Below are 24,008 nucleotides of genomic sequence, written 5' to 3'. Positions count from 1 at the left end.
TACTTTCAATCTGGCCAATAACCAAGTGTAAAGTGTAAAATATACATGTTTAGGAAGTAGGACACATGCCGTTCAAGACAGGCCTTTCCCATGCTCTCAGACCAGTGCAGCTTCATTTGATGTGCAAATGCATGATGTGTGATCTGTCCTGGCAATGTGCTGCCTGCCAGCAGCACAAACATTTCACAAGCACCCTTTTGGGTTACTCCAGCCTGCTGTGTGCACAGCCTCCTTGGCAACCTCTGCAGCTGGAGCTTTTCTTACAGTCTGTTGTGGTGGTTGCACAATCCAGGTTTATGTAGTGTGTCTCATCAAGAGACTCCAAGCAGTGAAAAAAACCTTGAAAGCATCCTGGAATTGCAGGATTTGATGTTAGATACTAGGATTAAATGACAATACAAGGAATGGTTATAGTAATGCACTGGAGAACATATCAGTAATGTAGACTCAGTTTAAGGCAGATTGTCTTAAGGCAGATTATCCCAGCAGATGTCTCAGCCTTCCTGGACATTGGCGACTTCAGGGTATTACAGATGATGGCAAAGGCCCTCCATAATGTGTTTATAAATTTCACATAAATCAGGTGAAAAAAGTGTTCCCTGGAGTGCTTCCTGGCACTGCAGGCACAGCCAGAAATACATGTACTATGCACAGTACAAGCCAGCCTCTGTTACTTGATGAAGCTCATCCTAATAACCCATGAAAAGTAACAGTGCAAATGCTCACCATAAAGAAGCAGTGGATTGGAGGTGTGGTCTCTCTTCAGTACTGGCTTGAGTGGATTTAACTGTATGATATCAGAAAAAAATGGTTGTGGTCTTTGTGATGCTACTGAGCTCTAGAATACCTGTGCTAGTGGGATGAGGCTGGCTTTTGGTGAGCGTTCAGGATGTAAACTCAGCTGGCAGAACTGTTTCAGAACCAGCCATTCTTAGGAAGCAGGGGCATGCAGATGTGCTTTTCCTCCCTCTCTAACAGTAAGCTCAGGGACCTAGGTCCCTTAGGGACATTATGCAGCAGCTGTGGTGACTTACCCCAGTTGTACCAAGAGACAAATCAGCCTTGTGCCTCTCCTCACTGTTGGGACAGTCCTGTGTGTATGTGCAGCCTCTGGGCCTAAGGCATAGATAACCAGGCACTTGGTGCTGAGCACTACCCAGTGCAGCAGCTGTGGCTACACAGAAAACTTAACCTGCTCTGCACCACTGAAATGCCTAAACTTGTGCTGCAGCCAGCTGTAATCATCTGTTACTTGTGTTAACCTTGAATTCCAGAATGTCAGTTCCAGTCCTCTGAGAAAAATTAGGGAAGTGCTTATTGAAACCAGCATCCCAGCACTCCACACTGTGCTGGGTGGAAGAGGAAGTGGGACCCCAAGCCTCAAGAGCCTTAGTAGTAGCATATTCTAGCCACACTTTAGTCATGTGAGATTATACCACTATTCTCACTTTAGACTAATCTATCCTTATAAATGGCCCAACTTCATGCTTAAGTCCTGCAGTTGCTCCAGGAGTTCCTGAGCTTTCTGACTGAGCCACACACAGTTCCCTGATACCTGTGCACTGTCAGTGGACACACAGAAAGAATTATAGACTGTGTGTTTAATGAGGACAAGGGAGGAAGATGCGTTTTATGCAGCTGTAGTCTAATGTGCTGAGAGAAAGCTGTTTGAATGGGTTGGGAATGCTGATGGCATCTAATAGCCACAAAGGCTTTTCCTGCTTCCTGATAGATATAGCACTGTGAATATCAGTCATTGTAGTATGAAGTTGTTACAAGAAAAATAACTTCCTGTGATGATGGACTTAGCATGCAGTAAATGGAGAGGTATGGATGCAAATGTAAGGTGGTAAATGCAGCTCTCCAGAGCTCTATGTGTAACCATGCAGAGTCATAAGTAAAAAGTACAGTGTATTGCTTGTCTTTGACTTCCTCTCTAGCTCAACTGGTGCCCTGAATTCAGTGTTATTATGGTTCTTTTTTTTCCAGGACAGAACTGAGAAATAACAGGGTGCTGTGACACACAGTGTCACTACATATGCAAGGCAAGATTTTCCATCCTGGCCTCTGTGGGGAGAAAGAGCAAGAGCATTCTCTGTGACAGGGCACAAATAAATCTGTGAATGCTATCCAAGTAGTATCAATATCCACTGCTTTGTCTGAAGGCCACAGAACTGAAACTTTTTTGCCTTTCTTCACATCCTTTTCTAGAAGAAATGCACAATTAGTTCCAAACTCTCCCTTTATATGCCTGTACACTTTTATTGATACATTCATTGGCTGGAACTTTGCTCATTTCACTAGAAGACGCTCCTTGTTTTCAGTGGGTTCCAGAACAACCTTCCTTCCTTTGTTGTGCTTTCAGAAAAGGTCTGTATTGCTTGTGCCTGTGTGACTGCTTGGAGTGCTGAGACAGGTGGCAAGTGGGTCAGAGAGATGGGGAGTATGGAAAGTGCCAACTGTCCACCCAAAGTCCCATGACAGAGTTGTCCATGCCACTTGTTAAATAGAAATTATAACCTGCTTAATATGTACCTGATATTCCAGATTTCAGCAACAGTGCTCCTTCCTAAGAATGCAATTTCCTTCCTATTACTGAGTTTTATTCTCTTTTATCCCATCTATTCTAGTCAGGTTATTCATTGTGATTGCCTCTCAAGTGTTGATTAAATCAATGGTATTATTCTGTGACAGAGGTGTGACCATTGCTTGCCATACAATGATGTAGCTTGGCAGTATTAACTGAGTAGTTACTTTATCTAAATAGGCACCATTCAAAAAAGGAATGCAGTTCCTGGCAATGAAAGTAACCTGGAATAAAGGCATTGCTTGAGGGAAAGCTGTATAGTACCTGACCATGTGAATTCAGTCTGTCCTTGTCCCATTTTAGCATTTTGACATCAAAGTTAAGTAGACTATCTCTCTGTAAAAGCTCTGAGTGATAATTTAATAATCTCAGTGAAACATCTACTAGAGAAAGAAAAAGCATCATGATTTTTTAAAACATCATCCAAAAATCAAGCTGTGATGCAGCAGTTTGCAAGGGTACCCCACTGTTATTGATGACTTCAGACCTGCCCCAATAGCTAAACTTTATGACCATAAGGGTGAGGATGAACTTTGACTATGACCTAGATCTGCAATTCACAAGTGTTTTCATACAGCTGCAATAATATTCCAGAAAATGTAATTGGCCTTTTACTTCATTCACTTCTGCAAATGAAAATAAAGCTACTGTGAGAGCAGATCTTTTGCTAAGAAAATATTTTTTTTAATATTTTTATAGCTCTGTCAACAATAAAGGAGTCTCACAGTCTAAAGTCTTTCTCTAAACCTTTTTAATGGAAAAAAACTTCATAGAAAATATCCTTTTACTTTTTTTAATAACATATAACTATATACATGATTAAAAACTGTAACAAAAAGCTGCAGGGACTGGAAAAATGTTTTGTTGGATCCATGCAGATGGTACATCTAAAAAAGGATTTCACATATCCATGTACATCAAATGGAGCTGCAGTGACAGGGTTGAAAAAAATGGCAACTCTATATTATTTACCTGAATGTATTGGGAATAAAGCACAGACATACAAAATACATGAAAAGAATACAAAAGAATACATGGTGTAAATGCTGTAAGCACAGGAAGATTCTTTTTTAAGTAAATAGGAGAAAAGAAGTTAAATCTCCTTTTTGACATTTTATATTGCAGTTTAAAAGATAACTAATCTCTTACTTGCTGTATTTTTTCTTCACTATGACATACACTACAGTAGAAGTATATGGCATTTGAATTTAACAACTCAGGAATACTTTGATTTATCTCCATGTCTGTGAATGTACTATCAGTTCTGAATTATGACATGTAGATGTATTGCTTAAAACCACATGAGTTACAAAATACTCAGGGCCACCACACTACAAAGTGCTGGAGACTCTTGTCCTGATCCAGCAGTATGTTGAAGGACACATACAACTTCAAATCTAAGAGGAATTCCTCAGAGACTAAAGGAAGTTAAGAACATGCATAAGTTAGTTTCTGATTAGGGCTGGAGTTTTGAACAGTTCATAGCATAGACTCTGCAGCTAGGAAAACTTACACCTGAGGCTGTAATTCTGTCCTTACACCCCAGATCATGTAGCCACACTGTGTGGATGGTTTACTGTACTTCTAAAATAGATTTTCTTAATTCTAAGTTAAAACATAAATGAAACTTCTTTTAAAAATCTGGGGAATTGATGAGCTCTGCAGCTGAAAAAAGAAAGAGATAGTGTTTAGTTTGTCAGTGATAGATTTGGAGAGATTCTGTAGGCAGCAGGTAATAATGTGACAGGCTGTAAACACCTCAATCCTGAAAGAACTTGCTCATATTTTTGTCCTGGATCAAAAAAAACCCAAATAATTGAAAACTCAGTAGCAGCCAGTAACATCACCTGAGGTGCACAAGCATGGTGAGGATGGCAAGACATCATTTAGTAAAAGCTGTAACAAGTACTTAATGACTCCCAGTGTAATCACAGGCAGTTTAATAGCAGACAAATAAATGGAGCCTGTGTGTGCATATATTTGTTTAAAAAAGAAAAAAGGTGAAAGCAACAACAGTAACAACAACAACAAAACTAGACAAGCAGTGAAAGCTAAAATATTCTGTGAAGCCTTGGAATCTGTTCCTGTTCTCGTTAACACCCACCCACCCTGTCTGGCCTTGCTCTTTTGGCAGGCAGGTAAATCCCTTCAAGTTCCTGTAAGTGAAGGAGGACTTTTTGCTTATAGCAAGACATAAAGTAATTATGAAAATAAGCTTTGAAATCCAAATTGCTGTGAGCCATGAAAGCCAAATCTCACTGATAAGTATTTGGCTTTCATTGGCCATGCAGCAGATTGATTCCCTCCCCAGTCTGACCTCTTTCTGTGCTAATTGGAAAGTTGCCACTATACCAGGTTTGAGGCCATTACCATTCAGAGTCTTTTATTTTTTAAGAATATCAATGACACTTGTTTGTGTTGTTCATTGCCAGTGTTTTGGGTATAATCTGGCTTGTAGAGCCCTGATTGAAAGTACAATGTCAGTACAAGGCAGGTCTGTTTGAGAAGGCAACCTGAAAGCAGTAAGACTTATTTTGTTTATTTAAGGAAGAGATAAATGTGTGTGTGCATGCATTTGCATTTAACAGTTTTATAGCTGGAACCATTATTAAATGATGCACAGTAGCAATTTTATCTCGTTATGATTTGTTTTATAAAGATGTAACGATTCTCAGGAGAGTTTCAGGATAACATGCAAAGTTGGTTTGCATTACGTATGCAGTTATGTGCCCAGTATATATGTTGCAACTTAATTTCTTAAATATATATTGTGTAACACTTTTTATTCCTGAGTGCTGGTCTCCATAAGGAATAGAGAAGGTGGCATCACGTGCTCTTCTGCACAACACGGTCCTCTGTAATTTTAGGAGTTCTTCTGAGGGATCTTTATTGTCACAGTTTTAACTTCAGAATATTCTCTCAATCCACATTCACCCCTAAAGAACAAATTACAGCATCAGCTTATACCAGGTGTTCTTTATCGAGAAAAAATCTGCAAAGTGATTTCTTGATGAAGTTAAGATATAACCCAAAATTGCAGTTCAGTTTAGGTCAGAACAATGGATGGCTTCAGAATTTGATAAGGAGATACATAACAGTAAACCCAGAAATATTCACTGTCTGTTGATGGAGCTTTTAGAAGTGAATTGATGTCCTTTGTCCTTCCTAGACCTTGAAAATATCCAAGCACTAAGACCTACCCCACTGGCCAGTGAAATTACTGTTTATATTGCACTCAAGTAAGAGAAGGTCCACACTGAGCATAATGAAAAATTAACAACTTACAACCATGGATAAGATGAACTTGACTCCTAACCCGCTGATCTTTTCTCCTTAGCAACCCATCCAGCAGTAGAAATCACCATTTGCACATAATATGGAAGAGGGTTCAGCTTGCTCAGATTCCCTTCTACAATTCCCTGTCAAATTCCTCCTTTTGTCCTGGCACAGGACCTGACATAAGAACCTCCATACTGCTGGAGACCAGGCACCAACTAGGTCCCAGTCATCTGACACATGGCTCTGACGGGGACACATTGGGCTTTGGATAGATTATGCCTAAAAAGTGGGGTTTTCTGAATGCTGTGAACATTTTGCTTTTGTCAGCTGCAGCCTGGCTCATCTCTTTGGCCCCTCTGCTGAGGTTTAGAGTGGATGTTGCCTGGCGCCGTGGGACTTGCGCTTGTCTTCTCTGAAGTACAGGTATTTCTATTTTCCTGTGCCTATTTTGAGTAATGGAGAAGTCTCTTTATGTTATTAGTGGAGTTGTGTCTTCCATATGCTGTGTCTGTAAAGCAAACACTGTCCCCACCTCAAAACAGGTCTGGAAGTAGAATATCTTTTCCATATTAACTCAATGAGGATTTTTTTGCAAGAGTTCTTATAGACATTTGTTTCTTGGTTGATTTTTTTATCCTTACCCCTAAGACACACACAGTATTGCTCTATTACTTATATTAAAATGTATAACATGCTGATATGGATATGATGTTAGTATGTTTACTATTTGGCACTGCCTTCCCTCTGGATTCTCCTGTGCAGGACTTAATGCCAACTGAACCATAAAGAATATTTCAGAGGAATTCCTCAGAATCTCCTTCTAGTAAGTGTTTCAGAATGGAGTGAGTGGCCACTATTTAAGGTAATTAAATTGCTCTGCAGGCCCCCAGTGTTGCATAACCCATTTTGTATTTACTTCTACACTGCTGATTTTACAGAAAATACAACATTGGGGTGAAACTCCTGTAACCTTCCTTGGAAAGTTAATTCATTTGAGCAGAAATATCAGTATTTACCAGCCCATGTCACTTCATCTGCAGTTTTGAAAGCTGATGTGCCTGTTGGCTTGAGAAGCCTTATACATGATATAGTGGTCAGTATTTAGGGGATACAGTAGACTGATGATTCAATAGGAAGTTTTAAGATTTACCAGAGTCTAAGTACCTGCAAGCAAATATTAGTGAAGACTTTTTTACATGTAAAAGGTTTCCATTGAGCTGACCCATGCCACCCCCACCTTTCAGTGGTGGATTTGTCTCCAAAGAATGACCAAAAACTTCAGCTGTTTATCAGAAGCATTCCCTTAGGGCTCAGTGGAAGCTGTCACCAGGAACTGCCTGGAGCCCAATAACTAATGGTGGTGTCTGTGTGGAAGTTTCTGGATTCAGCAGGGCTGCTGTGTAGCTCCAGACACCCATTGGACACATTTTTGCAAGCCAATAGATAACCCAGCTGACAGCAGCAAGTGACTTTATGTACATTCCAAATGCCACTTGATCTCTCATCTTGGTCTGCCAAACAAAATTAGAGACAGTTTTTGTCTGTTTCTTCAGCTCATGGCTTCAGGACTTTACATGTTTTTGGTTTGTTTGTTTTTTTTTTTATCATCAATAGTTTGGAGAAGGACAATTGTGATGAATTCTAAGGCAAATATTTTTTGAAAGTTAAAAAGTTACACTGGCTGAATAAGAAGATGGGTTATGCCAGGCACTCAGAGCAGAAGAGTCAGTGTGTGTTCACTTAAAGAGCTCGATTGTCCCCACAGCCTAATACAGGGAGCAAAACCACCCTATTCCATGGCCACTCTGGCTCTTCTGGGATTGCAGTTTGGTATCAGAGTGAGAACAAAGGTTGTGTCTGTGAAGAGGAAGGAGCCCATGGGTCAAATCTGCATGTTGCTGTCCCCTGATTGTGTAGGTGTGAGGGAAGGGGAACAAAATGCTTTTAAAGAAGAAGTATTACATATTCTCTTCCCTCCCTCAGTCCAGGAGGAAAAAAGATACGAGAATTACAACTCCAAGCCATTCTCCTGCTTGCACTTGTTTTTCAGAATGCAGGTGTGCAGTGATGTATCTCAGAACTATCCATACAATAACAATTCCTATGACATTAAAGGAGAGTTCTGAAGTAGAATGGCACTTCCTTCCCTTGAAGACATTTGGACAGAGGCCAGAATTTTGGGGAGCTCTAATATAAAATAACCACATGTGGCTATCTGGGGTGAATCACACAAATTTTTAGTTACACCAGTTAAATTTTGCATCTCCCAGATAAGAAGCTTTAAAGAAACATGAATGAAGAAAACCCCAAACCCATGTCTTGTAGACCTCTTCAGGGATACAAGAATATTGTAAGTAGTCTTAATGCAATCAGAAATTGCATTATTTTGTGTACTCTACCAGGATGCACATACCCTGCTACCTTTTGTGGGAGTGTAAAATGAGCATAACAGTTCTCAACTTTGTGTTGATTTTTTTGCCCATGTGTGATGATAACCTGCGAATTTAAATGCAGGACCAGAACAAGTCCCAGATGCAGTGCTAGCACAGTGGCCCATTTATGATCTGGCTGTAACACAGTGTTACCTTAGCAGTGACACACTTATGTATAGACACTTTTTCTGTAATTGCCCAACTCAACATTATTTATGCTGTAAAATGTATGCCTTAAAAATAAGAATGTAGGAAACTGGCATTTTAATAAAAGGTATGCAAGTATTAATGCAGGGTGGAGGAGGTGAATTAGGTGATATCTGATCAAAGAAGTTCTGAAAGGAGTAGAATAATTACTCATAGGTAGGTTTTCCTCCATCTTTGTGAGATGAAGATTATTGCCATTCCAAACATTTATTGTTTATGATTAATACTTTCAAAGCTGTAATGGGAATCAAGTGTGCAATTACCACAGATTTTTCCATGAGAGCTGGGATGCTGCCTGGGTTTCCCCCCTTTTAAGAGCTCTGCAACATTGATATGTGAATATTTTGCTTGCAGTTGAACCTCCCTGGAGTCAGTGGGGTCACCCCTGGGTGTCAAGTTACTCATGTGCTCCATCGAGCTTAGTAGTTTTAGAATATTTTCACAATGATAAGAGTTAGATGACCTGACATATTTATGCCAGTGTGAGATCACCTCATAACTCATGAATGTGAATAGTATGAATGTGTTATTCAAAGTACTCCCTAACGAGGAAAAATACTTCAGACTACATAAAGCTTATTTTATAGATCAAGTTGTATACTTCAACATATTTAAAGTTTTAAAGAGTTTGACCTTACTTTAGTTTTACTGCTGAGTTTGCCATTAGCCGTAAGCTATTTTGAAAACTTAGGTGAGACATATCTGGTACACATACCTCCTGCACAGAAATTAATTGAATCCTTGGTATGTAACCAATCTGGGGCTGATGCAATTGCTAAACTTCCTTGTGATTGTAATGAGAATGAGAAACTGGTAAGACTTTAAATTAGGTACATGGGACAATATTTAAGCGTGGAGCTCCATTTCAAAATATTTGGCACTTAGTGCTAAATGGAATGACAGAAAGCTTTATAATGGCAAGTGGTTTTCTTCAAAGAGATGTAAACACATTTGTTTCCTTCTCTTTGCCTGATTTCATTGTTTAAAAATCTGCAAGCTGATAACTTTTTTATAAAATTCAAATGCACCTATATTAATAAATATAGTGAAAACTGAAGAAAGGAAAGGAAAAACTACCAAGAGAGGCACAATACATGGCAAAACAACTCCGAAACAAATACAGCAAACCAGTCAACAAGTACTCAGCAGCACCAAAGAGAGAGTTTTTCAGAAAAGTGATGCTTAATATGGTTAAAAAAAATCTTCCAGAAAACACAGGTTACAAGTCCAGAAAAATACTCAGAAATTTTCAGTTCCTTTCAGGATAAGAAGAGAATTCCACTAAGTTAGTTTGCAGTGTTAGTAAAAAAAAAAAAAAAAAAAAAAAAAAGAAAAAGAAAAAAGAAAAAAAAAAAAGAAAAAAATTAAAAAGGTGGTCTTACAATGCAAATCAACTGCATTTAGAACCAGCAATAATGATTAAAGGTCACCTTCTATTACACCCTGATTCTCAGGTTGGAATATTTCTGGGTCTTAGTTTGCAGGGAAGCATTCACTAATGTTTATTAAGTTATAGAGTTGAAAACAATTTAGAAAACAGCAGTGGAATACTTACATCTCTCTCCCATTGCCAGACATTTTGAATCCTCCAAAAGGACTTTGGGCATTTAAGGCATTGTAGCAATTTATCCTGTAACAGGAGGAGGCATTAAGTCCAGCTGCACTGCCAGAAAGACCTTTGGATAACTCAGAGAGAGGCTGAAACTTGTGGAGCTAAGGACACTCTATACCTCTTAGTTAATAATCAACTTGTTTCATGTTGAAAAGAAATGAGGGATTTATGCTACAAAAACAACAGGCTGCTTCTCACTCCTAAGGAGAATTGGATTTGACCTGTGAAGGCAGGAGGAGAGCACCATACCCTTGGACACCTCTTCAGTAATGAACTGTTAATCTGCTGCCAAACCTCAGTGCCAATTTATAACAAAGCTGTTAGATTTGAGTTTGCCCTTTTTCTTCCTAGTTTCTTGCAGATCTTTACTCAGGTTTGACATACTAAATTGTAAGCTACTGAACTCTAGAATTGGGATTCCCCATTCCTAAAGACTGGAGAGGAGGTGTCCCCTGAGTTAATGCTGTAGAAAGTAGGTAATCCTTTATGCCTTTAGTAAACCCTCCCAGGTTTCCTGTGCTCCCCAGAAAGGATCGTTTATCGTGGTTGTTTTCAGTAAAGCCGCTCAGCAGTGGCTGCCGTGCTCCTGGGAAGCAAGGTGCTTTCCAGCTCCAGCAGCATTCCCCAGCACTGAGCAGCCACAGAACCTCCCCACTGCTGTTCCATGGCTTGCCCAGTGATCCACCACGAGGATGGGCTGCATAAATATTCTTAACAAAGAGTGCAAAACTGAAGTGAAATTATGATAGTGAGTCAAACTCTTTTATCTTCAGGAGCGGGAGTGGGATAACTTCTGCTTACCAGACTGTCCCAGCCTGCATTGCTGAAGAGACTGTCAGGGCCTTGTTTATGTCATTTGTAAAGACAGCAGCTACCAGCCCAAAATCAGAGTTGTTGGCTCTCTCTATAACTTCATCCATGGTTTTAAATCTCAGTATTTCTTGAACAGGCCCAAAAATCTGCAACAAAGATTAATAATTAATAAACTACCCACATCAGAGGCATTTTATTCTTGTTTTATTCTGCTTTCTTAATTATCTTCCCTCTCCTATTATACTCTTCAAAATTTCCCACAGCAAAATTTAGTGATAAATAGTGATAATATCTGTCTGTAAAAATGCATGCATTTTCCAAAGCAGGTGCCTCAGGGGAACTTGTCCATTCTACCCATATCTCTTCTTTGATATCTGAGACCTTACAGTCAGTGACAAAAATTGAGCTTCCTTACCCAGCTGTTGTCACTTGCTGTGTGTATAAGGAGTTCTGATAAGATTTATTTTTTTTAATATGATCATAATTTTCACTCTGAAGGTTTTGTCTTAGGAATTAAACAAAAGAAAAAAAAAGTAATATTTAGGACATTTTAAGAAGATCTTGCCCACATATGTGAATACCTCCTCCTTGGCAATCCGCATGTCATCTGTTACATTGGAAAACACCGTAGGTTCAATGAAGAATCCCTTTCTTCCCAGCCCCTTTCCCCCACATTCAAGTTTTGCTCCTTCAGTAATGCCACTTTGAATCAGCTCCAAGATCTTGTTGTATTGTTTTTTATCAATCTGAAAGAGAGAAAAAGCTGTTTGATGTGCAGACCATGTACTTGACAACCAATTCCAAATAGGTGCTTTTAGACAAGTCATGTTCCAGTGAGTTGGTTCCTGCTTCCATTCACTGCTCTTTGAGCTGCAGATGCCAAAGATCTACAAGCAGGTGCTGACTGTGACTTCGGGCTCAGACTTCTTAAGATGTGTCACCTTATGTTTGTGGCTTAACCCAGTCTCTTGCTAAACAATCTAGTATATAAGCACAAAAAAAGCAGATCATTAAGTTTTGTCCCAGATTAACTTCCTAAAAATGTTATAAGGCCAGCTATGTATTAGTGGCAGGAACATTTTTATAAAGACTTATTTCTGATTATGCCCATCTTCTGCTTAGAATTTCTGAATATCCAAGCACAGTTATGGTTGTAGACAGTTCTTGACAGTTAAGCGCTCACAGAGACTTTTAAGAGCTTCTCACAGTTTACAGCTGTATTTTGGGGGCTGAAGATCCAAATCTTGCTCTTAAAACTGGGAGGCAAACATTGATATTTAAACGGAGATTTTTTTTATTTAACAAGAAATACCTCACAGCTGCACAGCTTATTTACTCCTTTAGAATTTTAATCTTGAAAGCATGTATCGTGTCAGCTACCCTGGATCTTGAGTGGGTGTTCACTGACTGATCTCTGACTTAGTGGAGATCAAATACTTCCAGGCACCTCCAGAGCTGTAGAGCCAATGCCCTACTTCTTTACCTGTGGACCTTGCTCTGTAGTTGGGTCAAAAGGACTCCCCACAACTCTCCTCTTTGCACGTTCTACACTTCTTCTAACAAACTCTTCGTAGATTGATTCTTCCACGTAAATCCGTGAGCCTGCAGTGCAGCATTGACCTTGATTGAAGAACACTCCTTGGTGAGCTTGTTCCACAGCGTAGTCCACTGAAAAACAAGACAGCACATGTTGCACTGGAACAGTGTGGGCAAATCTGCCTTTGCACCAGTGCTGTGTGTATTACACAGTGTCGCATTCCTGAAACTTCAGTAGTAGCATTTGGTTAAATAAAACTAAATCAAGATATCCTGTAGTTGTGTCAGGTCAGAAATGAGGATGATTCCCACTGGAAAAGCTAAGACGGTGCCTTAGAAGTCAATAGGAGTAAGATATGCAAGAACAACTTCACCAATGTCTTATATCCAGCAACATGTCATTTACCAAGTAAAAACATTAAGGGAACCTCAGGAGCAGGATGTGCCCCACATAAATACATCTGACTGGGTCACTATAGGAAAAGAAAATTTGTCTGTGATCCCAGGTTGGCAATGGGTTATTAATACTTCCTGTGTGAGAATTACAGCAAACCAAATACATGGGAGAATTTGGCTTTGATAATGGCAAGACCTGTCCTTCCCAAAAAAGCCAGATTCTTTTTCTGCAACATAAAAATTTCCTCTTGGCCCATGCAGATGACTGGTAAAGCCTTAAAATTATAGGTCTGTTATAGAAAAATCAACCCTCTAACTTCCTTGGAGGTACAACTAACACATTCTGTCCAAGCAGGACAGAGGATCTGGTCATATTTAGACATTCAAGGCCACATTCTTACTTTGGATGTAATAACTCTCTAGACAAGAATAATGAATTAATCCCTAAACAGTGATGCCCTACAGCACTTTAATACCTCTGTTACCAGTTGTAGCACTTTGGAACATTGCTTAAAGTATAATTTTTTATGGACTAAACAAAGCAACAGTGCTTTACTTTCAGCACACTCTAGACAACTCTGTCTAACAGAAATGTCTTATTATGCCCTCAGTGTCGTCTTAAGAAAAATTATGTGGGGTGTTCCCTGGACCACATTTAAATTTTCCCTGGCAGCTCCATGGAGATTGAAAGCACTAGTGGATAGCTGTGATTAACTAATGTTTCTTCTCTATTGTTAACAGTTTTTCACCATGAGGGGCTCTAACCATTCTTCTCTGTTTTTTTGGTGCACTAAACCTTCAACAGCTTTATCATGCTTTTTGCTAACTTTTGGCACACAGTGTTCCTCAAGCAGGACAAAGAACTCCTTTGGAACAGTAAGCCAGTTGCTGTTTTAAAATAATCAGAGCCATGAAGTTTAAATCTTAGGCCAAGTACTGGAGGTCATAATTGTGGGAAGATCAGAGAGCAATTGTCCTTCCCCCATGGAAGGTCATAACACAGATGTGCCCCTGGCATATGTCACTCTACTAGAAATGTTTAGGTGTTCAAGTGTGAGTTAGCAGGTGAGGGACATTTGAGGTGTGGTGGTATCTGGTGGGAGGTGGAGATGAGTAACTGGGGTAGAAGGCTGGAATATCTATGTCTGGCTCCAGCTGACAAGAGTTTTTTTAGCTTACCCAGGATGACTGGCTGAAATTTCAATCCTTGGCTTGGTAAAGCACTTCTTTGTAGAAAAGCTGCCCGAAGTTGTCAAGCTTTCCCTAGTTTTTCAGATATTGATACGTTTTGAAAATGGATACAGAATTGTAACCATCTCTTGTAATTGCTGCTATTCAAAATCATTCTATTCACTTCCCTCTTTTAAATGAGAAGACCAAATCCTTATGTGTCTTTTTATTGGGGTTGCAAAGTTCTCAGAAAGGGCATTGAGTACAGTGTGCCTGCACCCAGCCTGAAACAAGAGCTCAGAGCAAGGTGTGAACCATCTCATTCGTTAGCTTCAAAACCTCCTAATTTAGATATCAACATTGTAACTATTTTGTTGCTGATCATTTAAGCAGAAACTTCCAGTTTGTGCTTATATCCTATCCTAAACAGCTGTCCTGTACCTTCTCAGGTGCCAGAAATCTCAGCTGCACAACATCATACATCTGCCAAAATTTTCAGCTCCCTGCAGACAGTGGCAGTGAGGATATTTCAATACACAATTCTGTAGTTGTGAAAATTTTAAAAATGGAATAATCTCCCTTTACAGCTGCTTAACAAAGGATACTACACTGACTAGATTAACAAGTCAAGTGTACATAAAAGTCGTCCCTTTTTATAATTGCTTTGAACAAAAAAAATCACAGATTCTCCAGATTTAAAGCACTAAATCACCTCGCTGCAGTGCATAGGATGGCAAATGCGTGTGGGAGTAACTGTGAAAAACACCATGTCTATATGCTTGGTTATAACCTTTTTTCTGCTCTCTTGTTGACTATGAATCTGTGGGTTCAAAAATTGTATTTTATAAAAGATAGCACATCTTAGATTGCTTCTATAACACTGAAAATTGCCATTAGATACAGCTGTATTGCTTCACTTCACTTTACATGAAAGATGTGCCCTAAAAATAGTTAAAAAAAAAAAAACAAACTGAAAAAACATCATGCAATCATGTTTTACCAAAAATATGGAAGTGCTGACTTACAATCAGCATCTGCGAAAATAATGTTTGGGCTTTTCCCACCCAGCTCCAATGTAACTCTCTTCAAATTACTCCTTCCAGCTGCTTCTTGGATCAGCTTCCCAACCTGAAAGGAAATGGAGACACATTTTACAGGGAGTGTAGTCATACAGTTAATTTTAACAGCCAGGGTTGGCTATCAGTAGAGCAGAGCTTTAAATAATCCAACAGGTCCTTTGTTCCAAACATATTCTCATCAGTAGTGGATAGCTTTCCTTTTTTTTTTTTTTTTTTTTTTCCTAGAAATTGAGAGGGGATAAGGCACAGCACTAAGTTTGTGTACCATCTACCCCTGTACAGTTATGTTAAAATGGTTTCTTTTAGGATATTTTAGGAGAGCTGAATTAGAAATTTGAAATGGATGTGAGTACAATTGCTTCCATCCAAACCACTGACATGTTCACAAGGCTTAATACATCAAATTTTGATGCAATCATCTTCCTCCTCTGCAGGATTAACAGCACAGAGCAGAATACCAAGTAGGCAAGAAGTTACAAAAGCACCATCCCAGACCTGACCCACAGCTGCACCACAGATAATCTTAATATGGGTTGAGGAGGTCAAAATCACCTCCAAAATGTCTTTGTAGATTCTGGGGTCAGCTGGAGCAGCCACAAATTGCAGATCTCACCAATGAACATGAGCATAGATTAAATGGAGTAGCAATCTGACAGATTTGACGTGCTTCCACATCAGTACAGTTGGAGGGGCAGCTGTGCTCTCTGGAAACTCTCCTCTCCCTGGATCAACAAATCCAAAATAGATCAGCTTTTGTACTGTTGTATTGTAACTGTGACCATTTTGCAGCTAAGGAAGTAATCACTGGTAGATTTAGGCTCCTACACAGGACTAAAAGTACCTATTGAATACTGAGAAGCCTAAGAACCTTGGTAAGTGCTTTATTTTAACTGGGACGTGTTTTTATGTCACACAGAAAGTTAGAGGTGAAGTGAAATGGGAGTGAGTCCAGAGCTGGGCTTTTTTCTCCATGTAGTACTCTGGTTGCTCTGTTTTCTATTTCTAAGGTTATGTGAGTGAAATTCCCTGCAACAAGGGGTTAATGGATGAGAAGCTGAACCTCTTAGAAAATTGAAGGCAGTCTGCTAGAGAAAGTTATGTCAGCACTGGAGTAATCAGAAAGCAAATGAAACAGAAACCAGGGCCCCCAAAGGAAAAAAAAAAAAAAAAAAAAAAAGAAAAGAAAAAAAAAAGGAAAAACCCCACAGGATAATGAAGGAATTGTGAACCACTTCATGTACCTTTGTGATTAACTGTTTATCTGGTGATACCACAGTTGAGTGTGACTGAGGTTTTTTCTTAAAAAAAAAAAAAAAAAAGGAAAAGCTTTTTTTCTTTACCCCTGTATTGATGGAATGGAGTGTTGACATTATCATGAAATTCCTTGCATATCCCCTTAATTGGAGCTGATTTTATTGCTATGTTTGACTGACAGCCAGAAGTGAACCTGAAAAAAAGGATCCTTTTTGCCTTCCACCCCCACCACATATATTGAGCACGTCATCTGGAAATTCCATCCTCTCAAACTGTGCTGAAAATGTACACTGGAAACCAGAGTTCTGTGTTTATAGCCCGTGCCAGCCAATGCCATTCACACCCTCACTGCCTTGAACCTCCCTCTCTCAAAGAACAGCAACCAGGTATTTCCCCTCAAAAAATCACAAAGAGCAGGACAGACCAAGAAAGCCAAAGCAATGTGTCTCTCTGCTTTCCATTCTGCTTTAATGTCAAAACACTTCTGTATATGTAAGTAAAGATTTTGAAAGGATTCCATGCAAATAAGTATGTATGTCCAAGTATAGTCCATATTCAAGTCCAAAGGGCTTTGAGACACTGGTGTTAATTTGGAAAAGTGTAGTCTGAGGTATTTTTAATACAGGGAAGTTGTCAAGTTTCCCAGTAAAAACTTAATAGAAGGCTTCACTGTGTCTTTCCTGTTAGAGATCAGTGTAGACATCAGGATGGTGGGGTTCATGCTGCTCAGCATTTTTGTTCACTGTGCTCCCGTTGTGCCCTGTGCGCTTACAAGTTGAGAAAAGTCTCAGGGAAGGCACCAGCACCGTGGTTATTTAGTGACAAAGGCGGCCTTTTGTGACTGAGCCTCTCTTTATGGAGAAAGACAGCATGAAAGGGATAAGTGATAGTGTTGCAATCTGCCTGGGCTTTCAGGACACGCTTCCCGCGGTGTCTCTCAGCTCGATCCCTGAGCTCCCAATAGGCAGCACAGCCCGGAGAGGGAACGCTGGAAGAGAGGACTCCCCCACAGATAATGGAGCTGTGTGATTATTCAGCAGGAATGTTGGCAGAGAAAGCCTTGACTCCCCAACCTTGTTTTGAATAGGCTTCAAGATTGATATCAGGAGTATCCCCGGATAGCTTGTGAAGTACCATAACCTTGTAAGCTGCATGGAGGGTGAGGCAGATGTAATTTGGTCCATCTCAAAGAAAACAATTTGTTATGCAGATCAACAAAAACAAAGATTAAAAAAGTAGTTTGAGGCGCTCCTGTGCAACAAAGCTATTTGAAGGATAGTCCTGGAAGGGTCTGTTTCTGGTCTGTCAATGGTGTGGCGCTGGGCAGTGAGAATGTACCATGATCTAAAACATTTGATTGTTGTTTATTTATGCCTTCTCTATATGGAAGTTTAATGTCTCTTTCAAGAGGAGGCTTAAGCAGTCATATTTTAAATACTTTGTGTAGAAATTTAAAAATGTTTGTTGCCTTTTATGTTCTCTTAATTTTCTGTTTTCAGACAGAAATCTGCATTTCTAAAGGGTATAGGTGTGTTTGCCTGTTACTGTTAGAGCACTCAAAGTCTCATGAGACAAAAGCAAAACTCCAAGGTTTGTGCTACTTCCTCTTCAGCTCTGTCATTCAGAATGTCTGGGTTTTCCTCTGCTCTGAACCCTCCTTTGCTCACAGATAAACAGTAAATCATCAGGGAACACCTGAATATAGGGGAGCTGCAGTCTAGCTGAACAGCAGGTTATTTTCCTGACACTGCCACAGACAAGACAGTGAAGGGAAGAACTGCACAGGGAGATGTATGGATTAAAATATTCCATGAACAGTGCAAAATATGACAGAGGAGATATACATCATCGGTTAGTTAGGTGTTTTAAATAATATCCTCTATACCTTTCTTGGGATATTGAAAGAATATCTGTAGGACAGTAAGTGGTTCAAGTTACAAGAGATTAAGTTTTGTGGAAATGATGTGGCCAGACAGAAATTTTCAATGTTTTCTGGAAGTACAGTTTTCTCTCTCCAGCTATTGAGACACTGGATGTCGTTGTTTTGGCAAAGCCCTCAAACCCATGCTGCTGCTCACTCAGTCTGCCTTATTTTTTATGAATTCCAGATTATATGCAAAATCTTTCTGACAAGCATTTAAGAACCTCCTGGCATGTTCAGGGTGTGTCTCCTGCAATGACAAGTGACTTTGGAATACTGGCACAAAGAAGAGCAGCTTTATTTGACTGTGCAATGTCCTATGTGGGGAGCAGCCCTGAGAAGAGCCTACTGAATAGTACAGCACAAGTGCAAAGGCAATCCTAAACACAAATTCCTGGAGAGAATCCTAAGCTATAATGGCTCATTTGTTCCATAGGTTAAATCCTGGCTCCATGGAAGTCTGTGGCTAAACTCCTGCTAATGTTAATAGGACTGATACACCATCCTGTTTGTATTGGATTTAAGAAGGTGATTCCTTTTGACATGCATCTTTCGTAGGCAAAGAGACACAACAGTTGCCCAGGAACAGTTTCCTAAATGCTACCAAAAACACAAAGGAAGGAGAAGGGAAACAACTTCTCATTCAGGAGGTACAAGCTGTGCAAGATAGGATCCAAAAGATTCCACAGGAGTAGGAATGAATGCTAATGTAGCCTCCCTAAATCCTTACACAGGGCATGTGTGTATCACCATAAGCTCACAGACTTCTCAGGACAGGTCAAATCACCTTTAGGATTCTTATTGCTAAAGTAGAAAATGCCAGGTTTCAATTCTTCATGAAGCCTAAAACCAGCAAGAGATTGTGTGATCCAGAAGAGCTCACACAACCCATCGCCTGTGCAGTAGGAAGACATTCTGTCTACATCATGCATTGGGACATTCATCTCACTTTGGAAATGAAAGGAGAATCCTGCTGAGTAAATTAGAATCAGTGGTAATACAGCTGTTAGCTACAAACATTTGTTTGGCATGAATCAATCTCAACTCTCCTGTAGTTTGCTTTGATGGTCTCTCTAGTATCTTGTTGACTAATGATGAGATCATGGTTTGTTAATCTAAGTGCATAAAGAAAACATTCTGCAAGCAAAATGCAGACTCTTTTGCTGGGGTTTATTGCAGTTGTTTATAGACCTTTTGTTTACACAGGCATCCAAACCAATTTGTTGGATATTTATTTGGGTTACTCTACAGAGCTGCCTGAACACAGACCTGAATCCTATCTTAAATCTGTCTGCATTTTAATGGGTTGTAGTTTGAACAAAGTAGAAACCAGCCACTTAGGATACATTTCTTGTTGGCCAGAACTTCAAATGTTTTGTATGCTATCTATAATTCTCATCTTGAGAGCATTTAACAACTGGAGGGAGTTGTAAGCCAGTCTGATTTGGAGGTTACACATTTGGTTTTAAACAGAAGTTATTAGAACTCATTAAACTTTTGCAACAATCAAAATACAATTTTTATCCCAGGCAGGGCTTTAAATCTGCATTCTAAAATATGTATAATGTCTTACTCTCCATAATCATCTCTAATTTTAAACCCAGAGCATACTGCCCTCAACTATTTACTGTGTCCAGGAACTTCTGGGTACACCATCCCGACTCCACTTCCAGTTCAGAAGGAGCACACAGGTAGTGACTTGGGCAGACAGCTCACAGCAGGAAAATGGCTGTATTTGCAAAGCCTTAACTGAGCTCACAGATTTGAATGGAAATAAAGGCAAATTAAGATTAAACTGGCTTCTGATGGCTGCTTTTCTCTGATATTTGAAGGCCTTTCACCTTTTTTGCATAGCAAAAGTTCTTTCAGACAATAAGAAAATATGAAGAAACTCTTTGCATTTCTGGTATGTGTAAAAATTGTCCCCTCATCAGCATTTGTCTTGGAAATACATAAAGCCCACTGTTACTTTACTGGGCAAGAGACTTGTAGAGCATCTGTACTTCTGAGCACTGCAGCCTAATAACAGACACATGGGAATGCCAGACATCCTGAGTTTGGACCTGTTCTTAAACTCAGAAATTGTAAATTGCTAGTTTTAATTAAATTGTTGCTAATATGTTTTTAAAGGAATTCAGACAAGAATATGTGGAACTGTGAAGAAGCTGAGGCAGAGAGGGCCAAAAGGAAAGGCATGTCCAGTAAACAGTGAGGATAGTGGGACACAGCTGAGCTTTACAGTACCTCTTCCATGCTCCCAGTGAGTGGGAGTTTCACCCTGCAGCTCAGGACCAGAAGGAACAAGGAGAAATTCAGTAAGATGTAATGAGACATGTACATTGATTATGGACTTTCAAGGAAAGGTAGGAAAAGGATAGAAGCAACTGTTAACATGGTCATATTGGCTGGAAGAAAGGTTAGTTATGGCAGTTTAAATTTCTTCTGATTGTGGAAGATGAGGAAAAATGTGTCAGTGAAGCCTGAGAGGAGATTGCTGTAATTAAGGAGGATCATGGATTAGCCCTGGTTCACTAAAACCAGCACAGTAAAAATAAACATTTTGGTTAAAATGACTGTACCAAACAGGCTGCTGAAAAGTAAACCGAAGCAAGCAGAGAAGCCAAGAAAGCTACTGGAATCTAGGGAGGCACAGTATTTTAGGTGGGCTTTCATACTCAGTGTGATTTTATTTCTTTCAGTGTGACAGTTGTCAGAGTGAAATCCATAGCCTGCCAGGTGTTTGCAGAACACTTCCCCTTCCAAGTGAGCTGTGGAGGGAAGAGCTTTGAGATCCATGTACTAGGGGACTGGGAGAGGAAGATGATCCATGGGAGAGTGTTTCATAAGAAGCAGATAGGCTGAGGGATGAAAGAGTTGGCAGACTGTTCTTTGAATGTGTGCAAGCTAACCCATAAAAGGAGGGGCAGCAGGAAAGATGGAGAGAAGTGAAATCAAACAGTAATGGCACCAGAGAAAAAGAGCTCTTTTTGCTTTTTCCTGCATTATTTGGGGGTGGGGGGAGTACATAGCAGTATTTAAAAAAAAATCAGAGCACCTGAGAATCTAAAACCCAGAGAAGAGAGTGCACACTGGATAGCTCTAAACTAGAAATCAGAAGCAGAAGTTGAAAGTTATTTCTGTGTTGTCATTGCATGGGCACGGACTTGAGGCCTTCCAGTCATCAGGAGTGTCAAGAGGTACTGGACTAATGCACGGGTGACAAGGCCATTGGCACATGGAATACAAGTGTCCACATGCACCTCTGGGCTCAGGAAGTGTGTTAGTCCTTGATTGTCAGAAGCTGTAAGGCTGCAGCAAGGAAAGGATCACTCTACACATGGATCACTCTCTTTTTTCTGTGAGCATCTGGTACTGGTCCTGTTGCAAGATAAGGTGTGAGGCTGGAGGGCTTTATTGAGGTAAGGTTGTGAACTTGGCCTTTTGGCTCATATGTCTATGGATTGAGTTCTACAAAAATTGGAATATATTAGCATTCTTTTTTTTTCTTTTTTTTTTCTTTTTTTTTTTTTTTTTTTTTTTGAAGGAGCAGCCTGTTTTCTGCCTTTCAAGAGCACCGCAGAAAGAAAATCATAATAGCCCATTTTTGTGATTTTTACAGGCAAAGGGAGAGTTTTCATTAGCCATATGTATACTTCAAAGGTAAAGAACTTATATAAAAGAACCTCATAGTGAAAACTTGAGAAAAACCTGTGCTTTAGTATCTCAATTTGAAGATCTTTGCATTTGTACTGATAGATTTTATCATTAACTTGCCCATCATGAAGTGCCTTAACTAGCACATGGATGCAATGGAGTTACTAGGTGGAGTTTATATGCCTATTGGCTATTGGAAATCCCCATCACTGGAGTGTACAGTTGACATGCTTCAGACAAGAACCAGAGAGACAAAATATTTCCATTATTATTTCACTAGAACTTGAAATCTGCTTTGGAGGAGTCAGAGACTCTAGTCCAGCTCATATCAGAACATGGTGTTTAAAATGTTACAATGTTGACTTGCTGTTACAAAAATTCAGTGTTACAGGAAATCAGAAACAATATGGAATAGTTTACACTAACTCTGCATTAAAACGATCCATCTGTTCTTGCTTTAGGTTCTTAAAGAATTGCTTTTTCATCTCTGTAATGCTTTTCACTTCCTATTAGTAAGGCTTTTAAAGGTAGACACTGAGTTAGTATAAAACCCACAGCTTTTGAGTTTAAATGCCTATTAAAACTAAAGCTGTCTGGAACTACAATAAAAATTTATTTTGGCTACAAGAGACAACTTTGAAACCTAACCCATCTGTATTTTTCCTCTTCCAAACAGTGCAACATCCTGTATAATAGAATATTTATCTTAAACAGAGACCACATATCTTTATGAAAACAATTGTTTCAACTTAATTTATGGGGGGTAATCAGCTCATATTAAAATTTTCAGTATTCCAGGATGCTAATCTTAATTGGATACAGGAGATGTAATGACTGCAGTAATTCCATAGAATAATCTGAAATCTGATGTAGCCATTGGCTTAGAATGTAACCTGTGTATATTAGAATCTGAAGTTGTCATTAAAAAATCATGTACAGGCATATAGTAATTACAAAATACCTATGTATGCAAATTAGGCATACGACTGCAGCTACATTTTCCTGGTAATTTAGGTTTGTGTGTGACTTGCAAACTCAATTACGGAATAATTCCACCAGAATAATTTATTTGAAATAATTGAGCTGGTCTCTGCAATCCTTGGGCCCACCAGGGAGATACCCACACATATCTAGCAGGGCTGCATGGTCAGTGAATTTATCAACACAAATCAAAAACAAATTGCCTCACTGTGAAGAGCAGTATCCCTGGGATGCATAAAGCCTTCCACTGCCACGAGTGGGAGTCAAACATATCAAAGGGAGACTGGATCCCTGGGGTTTAGCTCCCTCCATACAATAGTTTGTCAGATTCTGAATTGAAAAGGGCTGGGTTTAGCACTCTCTAAATATAACCAGCCCTGAAACTCCCACAGAGATTCCTTTCTGTCTGCCTTCAGACGATGAGATAAGGCCCCTTCTTCTGTGACTTCAGTCTGGAGTACCTCTGTCATCCCCACCCCAACCCTGATAACAGCCAGCTTGGCACATATTTGAGAGCAAGATGTGATGAGAGTTTTGGGGATTAGTCTTGCCGTAGATTGCAGCCTTCATCTTCAGAGTGAGCCTCCTCTCTAACATCTATCTGCAGCATAGACTCCTAGCAAGGCATTTTGGCATCCAGGACACAACTGTCTCCCTTCATCCTCTGGCCAGCTTCTTTCCATCATTTTGGGAACCAAAACCTTGGGTAATCTCCTTTTCTCCCTGCATTCCTTCCTTTTTAGGCCTCCTCCTCAACCTTAATATACTTGTATGCAGCATCAAAGTTGAAGTATATTTGCAAATTTTGCTCCCTTCCTCCCTCTTCCCCAAGTACAGCAGCATACACAAATTATGGATGTTAAAGCAGCATTTATGTGTGCTATGATATACAAGGGATGTTCTGCCTACTTGCATGTGATTCACATCCTCATAAGCCCACAGGAAATCCCAGCAATATTTTTCCAGGCATATCTCCTGTGCTGAGGTGCTGAGCACAGCAGGGGTTGGAGGAAAGGAGCTGCTTGTGCTTGGGAAGTCCTGTGGTACATAAGTTTAGCTGGGAAGCACAGACCACTGTAATTTAGAT

General features: G+C 39.7%; 1 protein-coding gene across 6 annotated transcripts in view; it reads right to left on the bottom strand.

Moving 5' to 3' along the window:
• Positions 1 to 3,321: 3,321 nt before the first annotated feature.
• Positions 3,322 to 24,008, bottom strand: part of ALDH1A2 (aldehyde dehydrogenase 1 family member A2) — a 101,641-nt gene continuing 80,954 nt past the window's right edge. For all 6 annotated transcript variants that reach the window (XM_053987849.1, XM_053987851.1, XM_053987853.1 and 3 more), the window contains 6 exons: positions 15,058 to 15,160; positions 12,414 to 12,598; positions 11,512 to 11,676; positions 10,919 to 11,076; positions 10,061 to 10,135; positions 3,322 to 5,523 (listed from right to left, as the gene is read on the bottom strand). In XM_053987849.1, the coding sequence (XP_053843824.1) occupies positions 5,451 to 5,523; positions 10,061 to 10,135; positions 10,919 to 11,076; positions 11,512 to 11,676; positions 12,414 to 12,598; positions 15,058 to 15,160 (759 nt within the window). In that variant the 3' untranslated portion in view covers positions 3,322 to 5,450. The remainder of the gene's footprint in view (positions 5,524 to 10,060; positions 10,136 to 10,918; positions 11,077 to 11,511; positions 11,677 to 12,413; positions 12,599 to 15,057; positions 15,161 to 24,008) is intronic.

Source organism: Vidua macroura, chromosome 12 (genome assembly GCF_024509145.1).
Source record: "Vidua macroura isolate BioBank_ID:100142 chromosome 12, ASM2450914v1, whole genome shotgun sequence".
NCBI lineage: Eukaryota > Metazoa > Chordata > Aves > Passeriformes > Viduidae > Vidua > Vidua macroura.
This window is presented reverse-complemented; position numbering and strand designations above follow the sequence as displayed.